The sequence below is a fragment of the Chiloscyllium plagiosum genome, unplaced genomic scaffold (assembly GCF_037043375.1).
Source record: "Chiloscyllium plagiosum isolate Xiang-an unplaced genomic scaffold, Cpla_swu_hap1 HiC_scaffold_19, whole genome shotgun sequence".
In the NCBI taxonomy this organism is placed as follows: Eukaryota; Metazoa; Chordata; class Chondrichthyes; order Orectolobiformes; family Hemiscylliidae; genus Chiloscyllium; species Chiloscyllium plagiosum.
The window spans coordinates 56,603,630-56,621,189 of record NW_028270157.1 but is presented as its reverse complement, the minus strand read 5'-3'; the positions used below and the strand labels follow the sequence as shown (position 1 = coordinate 56,621,189).

The 17,560-nt window shown below is 40.4% G+C and overlaps 1 protein-coding gene across 3 annotated transcripts in view; it reads left to right on the top strand.

Annotated features, from left to right (window-relative positions):
* The first annotated feature begins 1,488 nt into the window (after positions 1 to 1,488).
* iqub (IQ motif and ubiquitin domain containing) overlaps positions 1,489 to 17,560 on the top strand; it is a 54,076-nt gene continuing 38,004 nt past the window's right edge. For 2 of the 3 annotated variants that reach the window (XM_087997423.1, XM_087997422.1), the window contains exons 1-5: positions 1,489 to 1,581; positions 4,151 to 4,338; positions 6,508 to 6,642; positions 8,672 to 8,815; positions 13,760 to 13,858. In XM_087997423.1, coding sequence (XP_087853549.1) covers positions 4,155 to 4,338; positions 6,508 to 6,642; positions 8,672 to 8,815; positions 13,760 to 13,858 — 562 coding nt within the window. In that variant the 5' untranslated portion in view covers positions 1,489 to 1,581; positions 4,151 to 4,154. The remainder of the gene's footprint in view (positions 1,582 to 4,150; positions 4,339 to 6,507; positions 6,643 to 8,671; positions 8,816 to 13,759; positions 13,859 to 17,560) is intronic. The other variant, XM_087997424.1, reaches the window with a different exon arrangement.

Genomic DNA, 17,560 nt, shown 5'->3' with positions numbered 1-17,560 from the left:
AACATAATCAGTGAGCCTCTGATGAGGCACTGGTTGTATGGCCCACTTTTTATTTATGTGTGTAGGTTTCCTTGGGTCAGTGACATCATTTCCTGTGGCGATACCATTTCCGGTTCCTTTTCTCAGGGAGTGGTAAACGGGGAACAAGTCAATGTGTATGTTTATAGAATTCTGATTGGAATGCCATGCTTCTAGGAATTCTCATGCATATCTCTGTTTGGCTAGCCTGTGACCCTTCCTAGGACAAGCCAAACAGAGACGCATGAGAATTCCTAGGAGCATGGCAATCCAACTGGAACTCTCTTAACAAACACATTGACTTGGATCCCATTTACCACCCCCTGAGAAAAAGATGAGGAAATGACATCAGTGTCCCAAGGAAACCTAAACACACAAATAAAAAACAGACCATACCACCAGTGCTTCATCCAGAGGCTCACTGATGATGTTACCGAGTATGGTGATAAATTGTCTGAAAATGAACCCACTAGCTCTGTGCGCCAACTTACATCCAGAACCTCAACCTGAGCTACAAATCTTCTCAAAACTCACTATTATCTTAGAGATTTGTAAATGTTTTGCATGACTTTTTGTTTGTAATACCTGTCTTGACAAAGCCAATATTTTATGTAATTTTCTTTAACGTTTCAACAACATACCATACCTTTCAAACATTTATGTATATTCAGTTTCCTTAGGTCTTGCACTGCCCTTAAAACAATATAATCGAGATGCAAATTCACAAATTGGAACTGTTTTCTAAAATATTAGAAACACAGCTACACAGCTGACATTAAGGAATACATCTTAAGTGAAAAACAAAATGCAGGTTTTTTCCCCTTTATTCTGAATGAAAGTGGCAAAAGTGAGGACTGCAGATGCTGGAAACCAGAGTTTAGGTCAGAGTGGTGCTGGAAAAGCACAGCAGGTTAGGCAGCATCCGAGGAGCAGGAAAATCGACGTTTCGGGCAAAAGCCATTCCTGATAAAGAGCTTTTGCCCGAAACGTTGATTTTCCTGCTCCTCAGATGCTACCTGACTTGCTGTGATTTTTCCAGCACCACTCTGATCTTTCCAGCACCACTCTGATCTAAACTCTTCTGAATGAATGTGGCAGTCACTAGGAAGGTTAATGGTTGTTGCCCTTGCCGAGCTGGCCTCGAACTGATCATACTGTAAGGCTATTGCAAAGGGCAGTTCAGAGTCAAGCTCTTGCTGCAGCACTGGAGTCATAAGAAGCCAGACTGCAGAGCATTGGCTTAAAATGCAAATCTCAAGTTCATTTCTGTCTTGGGTATGAAATTGGCTGGTGAAAATGCCTTGGAAGTGTAATTTAGTGTTTGTTAAGTTCTCCTGCACTCAGGCCCTCCTCCTCCTGAGTGAGGTCACACTGCAGACACGTGACCCATCACAATGGAGAGGTGGTGGCACGGCGCATGCGCAGTTTCCTGGCGCAGACGCAGTGCTGCCGATGAGGTTGCCATGACTCCGCTGTCAACAGCCGAGCCCGGGACCGGAGCGGGGAGAACAGGAGGCAGCAACCCGGAGATCACAACCCGACACGGCCCAGCAGTGCAATCAGGTCCACTTCCTCAATACTTTCTGCTCACTCTTTAAGGCTCGGCTCCGCTCGGGACGGGACGGGGACCCTGGGGTCTCTCCCGGAGGTATCCCTGACCCGGGACAGCGACCTCGGGCCTCTGTGGGATCTCCCTGACCCGGGATAGAGACCCTGGGGGCTCCCGGGAGTATCCCTGACCCGGGACAGCGACCCTCGGGCCTCTGTGGGATCTCCCTTACCCAGCTCAGAGATCCTCGAGGGTCACTGGGGTATCCCTGACCCTCGACAGAGACCCTTGGGGCTCCCTGGGACAGACACCTTCGGAGATGCCCGGGGCCTCCTTGACCCAGAGCTGAGACCTTCGGGGCTCTGTGGGATGTCCCAGATCTGGGGAGAGCCCCTTGAGGGTCCCTGGGGTATCCCCAACTCAGGACAGACCCTCATGAGATCACGTACCTGGAAATATGTGCTCAGTTCTTAGTCCACTTTTATCCTTAATTGAGCATTCTAAAAAATAATATAAATTATTTTAAAACCAACTACGCAAATATCCAAGTTAGCTCTGTCTTTGTTTGACAACTTTGCAGGCATCCGCTCTCAACTGAACTCTGAAATTAAACCTCAAGGGCCTTCTGGAATTCAACTTGTTTATGAGAATCTCAGATATATAACATCAAGTTCTGGCATTAGGCTGTTCTATTACTGAACCAATTTTTCTCTTCCTGTTGAATAATGAATGAAATGTGCTAAGAGTCCAAAAGCAGAGAGTAGAGGCAGTCTGTTATTTTTCACTCTGAAGTGATGTATACACTTGCATCCCTGAGCACTTATTACTAGAACAATGATTCTTCAATATTTATTGATAGCCTGGACTTTGATACACAGGGCATATTTTTTAAATGTGCCAGTTGCTGGAACTCTGAGATGTAGTGAGCAGTGAGGAGAATAGTAACTTCAGGAGGTCACAGATGGACTAATGAACTGGTAAGGCACAGAGAATATGCAGTGTAAGATAGTAGAATTAGGAGAGGCCATAAAACAAACTTAATTTTAAAGGGGAAATAGGAGTGTACATAAATAAATCTCAGAAGGAGGACAATTTGGGAAGGTTACTAAAAATAAGTGTAGGTTGTTTGATTTTATACATGTGGCCATGGAATAGAATGCGTCAAACATTTAGGTTAAATCATTATAAATTGTAAGTAAGTGACCAGGTAAAGTATATGCCCAATTCTAGCGCTAAGCTTTAGGAAAGATGTCAAAACCTGAAGGGGAATAGAGAAAAAAATTACTGTAATAGTACCATGGACTTTTTAAAAAATTAGTTCAGGGGACGTGAGTGGTGTTGGCTTGGCCATAATTTATTACCGATTCTTATTTGTAATGGAGAAGGTGCTGAGCTACTTTGTTGAACCTTTACACTCTTTGGGATGTTGTGCCATCCACAATACTGTTCGAAAGGGAGTTCCAGGACTTTGAAACAGTGGCAATATTAGAACAGCTACTTTAGTTCCAAGCCAGGGTGGGGTGTGGCACATACAGGTGGTGCTATTTACATGCATTAGCCATTCTAGGTGGTTGAGCCTAGAGGTTTTGAAGTTGCTTGATGAGTTCTGCTTGTAGATGATACATATTGCTGCTATTGAGCAACAGTGGTGAAGGGAGTGGATGTTGAATGTGGTAGATGGGGTGCCAGTCAATAGGCTGCTTTGTCCTTGATAGTGCTAAGTCTTTGAGTGTTTTTGGATCTGTACCCATCCTAGCAAGTGGAGAGTATTACATCAAACTCCTGACTTTCTTTTTTAATTCATTCATTGGATGTGGGTGTCACTGACTCGGCCAGCATTTAATACCAATGCCTAATTGCTCAAAGTAAATGAAGCAGTTTCGAATTATAGTCCTTTTGTATTTTAAATCATACCAGAAATAAACCTTTCGGGATTTATTTCAGTGGAAATAAATTATTAAAGAAGTCTGGATTGGTTATTCCTATTTCCTACATCTTAAAGATATTTCGATAAATTGACGAGTTTATTGACAAGTGGCAGGATAAGTCAGGAGTAAGATGGATGAGTGCATCTCCCACAAAAGCTTGACATCATCCAGAACAAAGCATTCCCATGCATTATACCACATCCACCAATTCATTTCTTCCACCAGTGACAGACTGTAGTTGTAGAGTCAACCATCTATGACCTGCACTTCAGTAACTCCCTGAAGCTTCATCAACAGGAAAATCCAAACCTGCAAACTCTACCACAAAAGAAACATGCAACATCATTACCTGTAGGTTCAGCTATGAGTCATATGTCATCCTGACTCAGAAATATCATGCTGTTCCTGCACCATTACTGGACCAGAGTTAAAACATAAAACATTACAGTGCAATACATTCTGGGACTTCAACCCTCAAAGCACTGTGGAGTATCTGTGTCATATTGACTACAATAATTTCCGAAAGTAGCTCCCCACAATTTCGCAAAGAAACTAAGGATGAGCAAATAGAAGTGCCCATATCATGAAATTATTTTTAAAAAACATAATCAGGCTGAACTCAGTACTATATAGGGTGTCTTTCTATTTTGTGCAGACAAATGGCAGAAAATGAAGACCGCACCCAGAAGGCTGAGGAACAAAACATTGCATCTGAGCAAGAGGAGCACACTTCTGACCATGCCATAGAAATTCATGAAGTGTCAGATGAGGGTCATCCTGAAGAGCCTGCAGGTGAAGTAGATGATACAAAATCTGGAGAATACATTGTTGAGTTACCTTCAGGTAAGATCGTATTTTAAACATAACTATTATTTATGTCTAAAATCTTACTTGGGCAATATTCTGGGATAATAAACTGTGTTATGTTCCTGCTGTGTAGAATCAATTGAAGTCTTTAAACGTGGGATGTATATTTGTGAAGTTGAGAATCAGATTGGAAAGAGGATTAAAAGGCTAAATTTTCCACAGCTAACAAGCTGTCAAGACCAAATGCACTACTTCACTTCTTATATTTCTACATCAGGCAACGTACAGATCGTTTGCCATTTTGTCTTAACTTTCCTGTTTATTTCCTCCTTAGTAATGCTACTGCAATAGAAATTAATGACTCCCATATAACCCATCTATAGCCTAACTAATCATTGATGCAAATATGTACGCTTGCAAATATGTATGCTTCAGTGCGGCTAAGAATGCTAAAGAAATTTAACTTAGAGTCCTATGATAGAATACACTGATTTATTTAACTTTATGCACTATATTGATTATTAATACTATAATTGCTGATGTCTTCATGATAAGTTTGATATTGGAATTGTAACAAATTATCTTTTTCAAATTGATATGAGTACTCATTTTCCTTTGTCAATTAATTTCCCTTTACCTTTGGCCATTTGATACAATATGTCTTTTCCTGGTAGAAACAAATACACATTTCCCATCCTACAGCAGATGTATGTAAACCATAAAGGATGGCTATGTGAAAAAGGTGCATTTCATATGGGGAAATTATTGAATAGCTTTTTCATAGGACTTTTTGATGGACAGAGTAATGTGGCTTACATTTGTTTTCATCAGCTGCAGTAGGTTTGTGGCTTTTTATTGTTTCAAGGCTTAAAGATTAGCTAATATGAAAAGCTGTCCTATTTCAGTTGCATTTAAAGGAAACACATCTGCCCAACTATATGGCGAAATATCAAAGTTTGCTGTTCTGCAAATTTCTGGTGGTGATGCTGTGAGAAATGCTATGGAAACACTAGGAACACATTGATAAACTAGTAGTTAGCAGAGAGTTCAATATAGAAAAGATGAGAAGTGTTACACTTTGGAACTAAAAATGGAGAAATGGAAAATAAAGTAATTTGAAGTGTCAGTTAGTTCAAGAGGGCAAGTTGTTACTTTTTTTTTCTCAATTTTCTCATTAAGATGGCTTCTTGTGATGGTCCAATTTGCAACTTATCTCATTGCCAGAGTGGAAGATTTTTTTTGAGCTGCCTAACCCTAGGCTGGAGTTCTCTTCTTAGAGTGTAGCTTTGAAGGAAAATTATTTCTGAGTTCTTTGCTAAATTAAGTATGCCATTTGTTGATTGGGATCCACTTTACACAACAGGCCAGTGGTCAGGCCTCTCTCCCACACAGATTTAGGTGAACTGTTGACAAAGTCTGCCTGTCTCTGGCTATTTTTAATACTTTTTACACTAATTAAAAAGCCTGGATTGGTAAAGCATCAAATAATCAACTAGAATGAATATCCATCTGTCTTAAAACCATTTGATATGCTCAAAGAAAATGCAAATTTTATTTTTGTTTTCATACGCAAAGGTGCCCAAGGATATTCATGCTCTCACTTTGGAAATTGTGTTTTTGCTCTATTTGTGTATTTAATATAAATCAATTTTGAATCAAAAAGTTAAGACTCATCTCAATAGAGTTTGTATTAATCTACAACTTATAAAGGGCGAAGGGAGAACATAATTTATGTCATATTCAATGGCCATTGTTAAGAAGCAAGCAGTCTTTGCTTAATTCTCTGTATCATGCTATTATTTACATTGCATAGAACAAATAAGCAACTTGGATCATAAATGAATATGCTGGAGTGATCTTGAACAATGAATTTAAGGAAATATCTAGTTCAAAACAGATGGAATTCCCCAAATGCAATATTTAAATGATAGATGAAAATTTCCATACCATGAATATCTCATTTTTGCCAAACCAAGATTTTCAGCTGAAAGGCTAAATACATCGATCCTGAGATTAAACATTCAAAGAAATAGTGAATTTGAGTCCTAACATATTGTGTCATTCCATCTAATACCATGCACACAATCTAATTACATGCTAACCTACTGTGGCACTAGGTCATTTTCTTCCTACCCTATCTGTATGTATGATAACCTATTTTGTTTCTCCTTTTCATACTGACTATTACATTGCGTGTTTCAATAGAAAGTTCTGAATTTGCAGATAATGATGTGGGAACAACTTCAGTATCTGCAGCTACTTTGATTGATGAAGAAACAGTAAATAAAACATCAGAAGAAATTATATCAATGGAGAGTCCTGAAGTTATCGATTCAACAGGTATTGCTGATTGCTAATAGAAAAATAAGTGTTCATAAACTACAGAAGTCTTATTTTTGAAACTACTGGTGAAATTTCAGTTTAAAAACTATGAATGTGTTGGCACAAATGGCAGGCAATGTTATTATATCTATTAACATTAATATTTTCTCCCTTTTTTTGTAATTTTTCAACTGCATTCTTTAGGACTCCACATATCTTTCTTCATGCCCTATTCAAAAATGGAGAGATGTGTTGTTTCCATGTTATTCTCCTTATTACATCATAACTATCTGCAGTCAATGCTCAAGTGCATCTCAAAATAGCTCACTAAACTTTTGGAAGATCATAGACCTTTCTTCTCATGCAACACCCCCCCATCAAAAAGAAAATGACCAACCCGGAAAACTAATGTAGTATTGTGGTTGCAAATATACAACTCTGAATGGAGAGATGATTATGCAATCATTGTCAATTGATTTTGCTGCTACCATTCCATTATTTTTATTTAAATTGAGGGGGAAATAGCTTTCAGTCATGTTTGAAGAGATGGGCATTTAGAAGTCCTTTAAGGTAATAAGGAAAATAGCAAAATGGTCTTGTGAAAATTGTAGAGGGCACAAATATTATGACTGAAAAATTAACATTCTGTGGTAGAAAAGAAACCAAAGGACAAGCAGTAACCTCACAGTAACAAGGAAGAGCATATACAAAACAAAAAGAGAAACAGAAATTGCTGGAGGAGCATAGCATGTCTGGCGGCTTCTGTGGAGAGAAAGCAGAGTTATTGCATCGACTCCAATAAACTTTCTTCAGAAGAATCTGTCCTGGAAAAGGATCACCGGACTCAAAAACATTAATCCAAAGAATCCCTATAGTGTGGAAAAAGGCCAATCAGCTCAACAGGTCCACACCTACCTTCCAAAGAGCACCCCACTTAGATCCATCCCTTACTCTACACTTCCGATGGCTAACACTCCTAACCTACACATCCCTGAACATTGTGGATAATTTAGCATAGCCAATCCACCTAACTTGCACATCTTTGGACTGTGAGAGGAAACCAGAGCCCCCAGCGGAAAACCCACACAGACACAGGGAGAACGTTTAAAATCCACGCAGACAGTTGCCTGGGGGTGGAATCAAATCCCTAGCACTGTGAGACAGTGTGCTAACCACTGAGCCACCGTGCCCCTCTGCTTTCTTTCCACAGATGCTGCCAAATCTACTAAGTTTCCTCAGCAATTTCTCTTTTTGTTTCAGATTTCCAGTATTAGTAGTTCTTTGTTTTATTTTAAGGAAGAGTATATGGCAGGAGTATATAGATTGTAAAGATTAAGATAAAGAAATATGGAGTCATGGTGATTTACCATATGTGAATTTCGCTCAAATTATATTGGTAGCAGGGAACCATGATGGCATGAGAGTGATGGGTGTGTGGGCCTCAGTGCAGTAGGAAGCGCAAGCAGGCAAGTCCTGGAATCTCCTGAAGACTACAGGATGGGAAGTCTGGCAAAGATGCCTTCAGAATACTCAATCTGGATGTCCATTCCCATTAACTGTTCATACTATTCTTAGGTTTCTTTCAAATTGATATTGTTAAACAATTTACTTCCCAGCCTTCTACCTCCCCCATCCAAATTAATTCCAGGAAGGTTAAAGGTAGGACAAAAGGAATGGCAAGGCACTGGTACTAAAAGAGCCAGTAAGGAGAGTAAGAGTAGAGGGGAATAGGGATAGGCACTTTATCTTATTTGACATTAAAGCAAGATCACTTGCTTTGTTTTCGTAGTTGGAAAGTAACATGCACATAAAAATAAATCCAGCTGATTCTTTTGCCCCCACTTTAAGTGAAAAATCAGCAAAATGAGACTTGTACACATATGAATTCTACAATTCTATAGGGAAGTGTATAATCTTGTAAATTTTGTGATAACATGCTCAATAACTCAGCATGCTATTTATTTAGTTAGATTATGTTTGATCTCAATGAATTTCAATGGTCAAGCATTTATTCTATTTGTATTGCATCCTATTTATTCTCATTCAGTTGAGGCAGAAAATCCTGAATCTCCAGAACAAAAGGTTGGGGAAAATCCAATTGACGACGTCACAACTGTTGAAATGATGGTAGAAAAGGATGTTACAACAGAAGAGATGGTGTCAACAGGTGGTACTGACATGAGCCAATCAGGTAATGTTGACATTTTCACAGATTGTAATATGTGGCAGAGTCTTATGGGGTCTGAATCTTATGTGATGTTTGGCAAGGCTTATCTTGACATTGAAAGCATCTTGCTCCATCATGTATGCTTTTCATAAATGCTATAGCGAGATTCTCACTAGCCAACAATAAGTTGCCTATTGGCAGTGCTTAAAGCTTGTTAAATAACTTATTGATGGCGTAACTCACCTCATTACCCTTCAGCTTTCTATGTTACCAAATGTGCCAAACAAGCTAGACATTGAAAAATCTTGACATGGAACCTAAATCTGGTGAATGCAGCTCACCTCCTGCTCCAAAGAACCTCCATGTTGGACATCGGGCACCAACATGTCAGGGCATGCTCAATGGGCACCTGCCACACTCTGTGTTCACAGACAAGGGCATCTGATATGTGCCATCTTTGGACTGTGGGAGGAAACCGGAGCTTCAGGCACATCTCCAACCCACTTACAGGATGCTTCTACACTTCAGTACTGCATCTTGGGATGCACAGCAACTATCATTATAATGTTACAGCAAAGGCACTGTGTGCTCAGTGACATGTACCCAACTCACTGATGAACTAGATCAAGCTGCATCTCTATGGGCTCTTTATTTACTGTCACAGTGCACAGTCACTCTGAGCCTACATAGATATTCATAAAGTTCCTATTTTAAAAAGCTTTACCTTGTCTCACCCCGTCAACCAAAGACGCCATATTACTTCTATCTTGCCTTGCCATTTAGCGCTGACATAAAAGAAAGAAGCTTGTCCTGATTGTTAGCATGTCTCCGTCAAGTCAAGAGAGACAACCTTTGCTCGGGGGCCCAGCACACAAAATTAAATGAAAATCTGGAATTAAGAGTCTAATGACGACGGCAAACCATTGTCGATGGTCAGGAAAAGCTCATCTGGATCACTAATGTCCTTTAGGGAAGGAAACCTGATCTGGACTACATGTAACTCCAGCAAAGTGGTTGATTCATAACTGCCCTCTGGGTTGGGCAATAAATGTTTACCTAGCCAGTGATGCCCTCATCCCATGAATGAGTAAAGAAAACGTCAGGGCGCTCTCCACATTAGGGGCTGAGGAGTTGAATGTCAAGCACCTCACCACTTAACTGAGCATGAGCTTTATTGGGAGGTCAGTAGATTAGATTAGATTACATTACATTACAGTGTGGAAACAGGCCCTTTGGCCCAACAAGTCCACACCGACCCGCCGAAGCGCAACCCACCCATATCCCTACATTTACTCCTTACCTAACACTACAGGCAATTTAGCATGGCCAATTCACCTGACCTGCACATCTTTGGACTGTGGGAGGAAACCGGAGCACCTGGAGGAAACCCACGCAGACACAAGGAGAACGTGCAAACTCCACACAGTCAGTCGCCTGAGGCGGGAATTGAACCCAGGTCTCCGGCACTGTGAGGCAGCAGTGCTAACCACTGTGCCACCGTCCTGCCCACTAGAGTAGCAGAGATGGAGTGAATATGAGGGATCGGAGATGGTGATAGTTAACACTGGCAAAGTAGAGAAGGTCATTCAACATCCTACATCCTGGTGTATGTTTCTCTGGACAGCTGAGACCTGGCTGGCATGGGCTGGTATTGTGACCTCTACTACTGATCCTTGGGGAAAAGGAAGTTCTGTCTTTGCGCTACCTCAGCTAGCAGGGCCTCCAGGTCTTTGCCCACAAAGTGAGGCACCTGTTTTCCTTATTGCTATGTCAAGGACAAATGTCAGGGACAGTACGCAGCAGCTCCAGACTTGTCTGGGTGCATAATAGTCTTTTGAGGATGGTGTGAGTACAAGGGATGCCAATAAATTCCATATCTGGACAAACATAACTATCTCTTTAAACGAGACTGAGTCCCCTTTTTCCAACCATTCTGTGAGCAGTGTTTAGGCTTCTTTGCTAGTCATCTTGTCCAGCCTAACTTGGCAGAGAGAAGAGACCACTTTAACTGACTTCCTTGCCAGTGTCTGAGTCTCAGTGCCAGTATTCGTGTCTGAGAGTCACTGGTGGATTCTCAATGACCCCACATCCTTCACGTTTCATGTTTTCAATGGCACTGTTAGCCTGGCAGATTCGCTAGGTTCCTTTTTTTGCACACACTGAGTGTTCCTGTTCAGTCTCAACCACATTAGGGTCACCAATTTTGTAAGTTTTAGGGGTCTTATAATTCACATTCAAATATCAATATGAATTTGTTCATTTGAAATTTATAGTCTTGAAAAAGGAGGCTTTTGTAATCATGATTCAAGATTAAAAATCACACAACACCAGGTTATAGTCCAACAGGTTTATTTGGAAGCAGTAGGTTTCGAAGTACTGCTCCTTCATCAGGTGGCTGCGGAGCAGGACCATAAGACACAGAATTTATAGCAAAAGGTTAGTGTCATGCAGCTCAACAATATTAAACAAACTTAGATTAAGTCTTTCATCTTTTAGAATGATTTTGTTAGTTTCAGTTCATTAATACGTAAATCCCAGAACTCCTTTTAAGTCATATTCTCAAAGTAACTTCAGGTTTTCTAACAGAGTGTGTCATCACAGCTCAGACAATGCATTAAAGGTGTGAGGTTAAAGTCTGTCTGTGTCCCAATTTTGAGTCTGACTGATTCTATTTCTGAAGTGGGACTTACAGAACCTTGCATGGATTGACCATGTAAGATTCTGTAAATACCACTCTAGAAATAGGTAAAGTGGGATTATGTATGAGGCTAAGCAGAGTCATATGATCTTACAGTAATTAGCTCTACTTAAACAGATTAATACAATTTTTTTGAGAAAATTGTATCTCAGGTTGAGGTTCAGGTTGTAAGTTTGCTTGCTGGAAGCTTTGCTTTCAGACATTTCATCACCAAACTAGGCAACATGGTCAGTGAGCCTCCGGTGAAGCAATGGTGTTATGTCCTGCTTTCTTTTTATTTGTCTTGGTCTTTTAAGGTGGCTGATATAATTTCTGGTTCTTTTTCTCAGAGGATAGTAGATGTGGTCCAAACTGATGTGTTTATTTATGGAGTTCCAGTTACAAAGAACAAAGAAAATTACAGCACAGGAACAGGCCCTTCAGCCTGTGCCAATCCAGAACTTATATCTAAACCTGCCGCCTATTTAGAATGCCAAACCTCGAGCAATTCCTGTGTGTGTCTCTGTTTAGCTTGTCCTAGGATGGATGTGTTGCCCCAGTTGAAGTGGTGTCCTTCTTTGTCTGTATGTAAGGATACTAGTGATAGTGGGTCATACCTTTTTGTGGCTAGTTGGCGTTCATGTATTCTGGCGGCTAGTTTTCTGCCTGCCTCTCCAACGTAGTGATTGTTACAGTCCTTGCATGGTATTTTGAAAATGACATTTGTTTTGCTGGTTGTTTGTATATTATCCTTTAGGTTCATATTCAAAAAGAACAGGTACCCAATAAACACAGTCTGCTGATTTCTCAACAACAAACCCGTACAAGCAGACATGACACACTCAGAAACCCTAGCCACATTACCATACATCAAAGACATCTCTAAATTGACTTCCAGACTACTCAGACCCCTTGGTATCAGGGTAGCCTACAAACCTACCAACACACTTAAATAGCAACTAATGAACCTGAAAGACCCTATACAAACAACCAGCAACACAAATGTCATTTACAATATATCATGCAAGAACTGTTACAAACAGTACATTGGATAGACAGGCAGCAACCTAGCCACCAGGATACATGGACACCAATTAGCCACAAAAAGACATGACCCACTATCACTAGTACCCTTAAAAACAAACAAACAAGGACACCACTTCGACTCAGACAATACATCCATCCTAGGACAAGCTAAACAGAGACACGCTCGGGAATTCCTAGAGACCTGGCATTCTAACTGGAATTCCATCAATAAACACATTGATTTGCACACCATCTATTATCCTCTGAGCAAAAGAACCGGAAATTATATCACCCACCTTAAGAGATCAAGACACATAAGTAGAAACTGGGACACACCAGTGCTTCACCGGAGGCTCACTGATCATGTTGCCTAGTATGGTGATGAAATGTCTGAAAGCAAAGCTTCCAGCAAGCAAACTTACAACCTGAACCTCAACCTGAGCTACAATTTTCTCAAAAATTGTATTAATCTGTTTAAGTAGAGCTAATTACTGTAAAATCATATGACTCAGCTTAGCCTCATACATAATCCTTCTTTACCTATTTCTAAAGTGGTATTTACAGAATCAGTTACAGAACACTGATGATGTTACCTAGTATGGTGACGAAACATCTGAAAACAAACCTTCCAGCTCAGCGAGCAAACGTACTACCAGATTAAGACAATATTGTAGAGATCAGTTAATAATCTATTAATTCTGTTTCTATGACTAAACTAAAGTCTATCAATAAATGCCAGTTTCCTTACTAATCTTCCCGATGATAAGGAGATAATACAGGTCCCTTGCCTTCAGGTACAGATCAGCTCTGATCTGATTGAATAGCAGAACAACTTCAAGGGATGGAAGGGATTTTACATTTGGCAGAAGACATGTAGCATTCTCTTATCAAGTTGTTTACATACCATGAAGCTATCCCCCAAGTTGTATTCAAGAATGACACGTTCATTGACTTCTTGGTGTTCTTACATTTCCTCTAAATCAAAAGAAAACCTGGTGTCTATTTGGCTATGATAGATAAAACCCAAATTAGTTGACAAGTTTCATTGGATGTGGTGTGTGGGAGGAATGATTTCATTGAAAGGCCAGTGTATCAGCCAATTAAGTATTAATCACATTAGTTTGCAGTGGATTTTCCAGTTCATAACTATCTTTTGTATTCAAACAGCAAAGTGTCTAATCAATATTTACTTGCAAGTAACATTTTCATTTGACCTCTTCTCTTTCCTCTGTTGAACTCCTCCAAACCAATGAAATCAAATAAAGAGATGGCAAGAGAAGGGCTTATAATTATTGACTGTAGCAAAATCGGAACAGAAAACTCTTTAGAAGTTGTCTCTGATCAGTCAACTATGAAGCCAGAAGGTAATATACAATTTTACAAAATGTTTTTGTTATTCACTTTTAATACATTTTCAATTATTAACTGTTTATAAGGGTTATGCGCTAGAGTGCATAGTGTGCTCCACTTATTAAATCACTATTGCTGTACTTCTTCATTTCTTCCGAATGTAAAATATGACTTACTTTCCTTTTTTTTCCAATTATTTTATTCCACACCTTTCACATACGTTACTTTTCCAGATGGGTTGGAAAGATTTTATTGCAGTTTCTGAGGGTGTGTTTGCAGTGACATGGCCTGCCTCATCTATTTCAGCAACCAAAAACAGATTAACTCAAAATACATTTCAAGGCTATTTGTAAAATTTTGCTGGGTAGTGAATAACAGTGCTTATATTGGCAATATGATACTATGACTCATTCATTTAAGGGGAGGCAGTGGCTTAATAGTAAACAACACTGGGCTAGTAATCCAGCAGACCAGGCTACTATTCTGGGGACAAAGTTTCAAATCACCATGATGGATGATAAACTTTGTATTCTGTAAAAATCTGGAATTAAAGGTGAAGACACTGACAATATCATAAAAACCCATCTGATTCCCTTCAGGGAAGGAAACCTGCCTTCCTACCTGGTCTTGCCTCCATGTGACTCCAGATCCATAGCAGTGTGGTTGACTCTCTAAGGTAGTTAGCGATGGGCAATAAATATAGGCCTAGTCAGCAATGGTGACATACCATGAATTAATTTATAATCTTAAAATAAGATTTTAGACAAAATAGCTTTTCTTCCTCTTCCCAAGCTTCTGCCCATATTTGTGCAAGTGCTACTCAGGATTCATGAGAACTGTTTAAGGGATTTAGCTAACAATTTTAATTTTCAATTAAACTTGCTTACAGGCTATTTTGTCAGTAATCAAAATATATTGCACGCCGAAATGGTAATTTGTGAATATCAAAGCATTAGAGGAAAAATAGAGAAGGATCAGATTAGACCTAACCTTAGAACTCCTACTTGTGTTATCAGCTTCCAAGATTAGGCTTATTTACGTGGTTTTAAAATAAAAAGGCTTGGAGCAGATATGATTGAAGTTTTAAAATGTTGAAAGGATTAGATTTAGTGTAGTTAGATTATTTAGGATAATAGAGATTGTAGAATCAGAATAGACAATAGACAATAGGTGCAGGAGTAGGCCATTCAGCCCTTCGAGCCTGCACCGCCATTCAATATAATCATGGCTGAACATTCCTAATCAGTATCCTGTTCCTGCCTTATCTCCATAACCCTTGATTCCACTATCTTTGAGAGCTCTATCCAACTCTTTCTTAAATGAATCCAGAGAGTGGGCCTCCAATGCCCTCTGGGGCAGAGCATTCCACACAGCCACCACTCTCTGGGTGAAGAAGTTTCTCCTGAATTCTGTCCTAAATGGTCTACCCCGTATTTTTAAGCTGTGTCCTCTGGTTCGGCACTCACCCATCAGTGGAAATATGTTTCCTACTGCCAGAGTGTCCATTCCTTTCATAATCTTATACGTCTCAATCAGATCCCCTCTCAATCTTCGAAACTCAAGGGTATACAAGCCCAGTCGCTTCAGTCTTTCAATGTAAGGTAATCCTGCCATTCCAGGAATTGACCTCGTGAACCTACGCTGCACTCCCTCAATAGCCAGAATGTCTTTTCTCAAATTTGGAGACCAGAACTGCACACAGTACTCCAGGTGTGGTCTCACCAGGGCCCTGTACAGCTGCAGAAGCACCTCTTTGCTTCTATACTCAATTCCTCTTGTTATGAAGGCCAGCATGCTATTAGCCTTCTTCACTACCTGCTGTACCTGCATGCTTGCCTTCATTGACTGGTGTACAAGAACACCCAGGTCTCTCTGTATTGCCCCTTTACATAAATTGATTCCATTGAGGTAGTAGTCTGCCTTCCTGTTCTTGCCACCAAAGTGGATAACCATACATTTATCCACATTAAACTGCATCTGCCATGCATCTGCCCACTCACTTAACTTATCCAGGTCACCCTGTATTCTCCTAACATCCTCATCACATTTCACCCTGCCACCCAGCTTTGTATCATCAACAAATTTGCTAATGTTATTGCTGATACCATCTTCTATATCATTAACATATATTGTAAAAAGCTGCGGTCCCAGCACGGATACCTGCGGTACCCCACTGGTCACTGCCTGCCATTCTGAAATGGAGCCGTTTATCACTACCCTTTGTTTCCTATTAGCCAACCAATTTTCAATCCAATCTAGTACTTTGCCCCCAATACCATGCGCCCTAATTTTACTCACTAGCCTCCTGTGTGGGACTTTATCAAAAGCTTTCTGAAAGTCCAGGTACACTACATCTACTGGATCTCCCTCGTCCATCTTCAGAGTTACATCCTCAAAAAATTCAAGAAGATTAGTCAAGCATGATTTCCCCTTCATAAATCCATGCTGACTCTGTCCTATCCTGTTACTACTATCCAGATGTGCAGTAATTTCATCCTTTATAATAGACTCCAGCATCTTTCCCACCACTGAGGTCAGACTAACTGGTCTATAATTTCCTGCTTTCTCTCGCCCACCTTTCTTAAAAAGTGGTATAACATTAGCCACCCTCCAATCCTCAGGAACCGACCCCGAATCTATTGAACTCTGGAAAATAATCACCAATGCATCCACGATTTCCCGAGCCACCTCCTTCAGTACCCTTGGATGCAGACCATCAGGCCCCGGAGACTTATCAACCTTCAGACCTAACAGTCTCTCCAACACCAAATCCTGGCAAATATAAATTCCCTTAAGTTCAGGTCCTTCAGCCACTGTTACCTCAGGGAGATTGCTTGTGTCTTCCCCAGTGAACACAGATCTGAAGTACCCATTTAATTCCTCTGCCATTTCTTTGTTCCTAGTAATATATTCCCCTGTTTCTGTCTTCAAGGGCCCAATTTTTGTCCTAACCATTTTTTTGCCTTGCACATACCTAAAAAAGCTTTTAGAATCCTCCTTAATATTCTTGGCCAGTTTACCTTCGTACCTCATTTTTCCTCTGCGTATTTCCTTCTTAGTAATCCTCTGTTGCTCTTTAAAAGCTTCCCAGTCCTCAGTTTTCCCACTTATCTTAGCTATGTTATACTTTTTCTCTTTTAATTTTATATGTTTCTTTACTTCCCTCGTCAGCCATGGCCGCCCATGCCTCCTCCTGGGATCTTTCTTCCTTTTAGGAATGAACTGATCCTGCAACTTCTGCATTATACACAGAGATATCCGCCATTGTTCCTCCACGGTCATCCCTGCTAAGGTATTGCACCATTGAACTTTGGCCAGCTCCTCCCTCATAGCTCCATAGTTCCCTTTATTCAATAGAAGTACTGTCACTTCCGACTGTACCCTTTCCCTCTCAAATTGCAGATTGAAGCTTATTGTATTATGGTCATTACTTCCCAATGGCTCCTTCACTTCGAGGTCTCTGACCAATTCTGGTTCGTTTCACAATACCAGATCCAGAATTGCCTTCTCCCTGGTCGGCTCCAGCACCAGCTGCTCTAAGAATCCATCTCTGAGGCACTCCACAAAGTCTCTTGCTTGAGGCCCAATACCATCCTGATTCTCCCAGTCTACCTGCATGTTAAAATCCCCCATAACAACTGTAGTAACATCTTTACGACAGGCCAATTTCAGCTCCTGATTTAACTTAGATCCGACATCCAGACTACTGTTTGGGG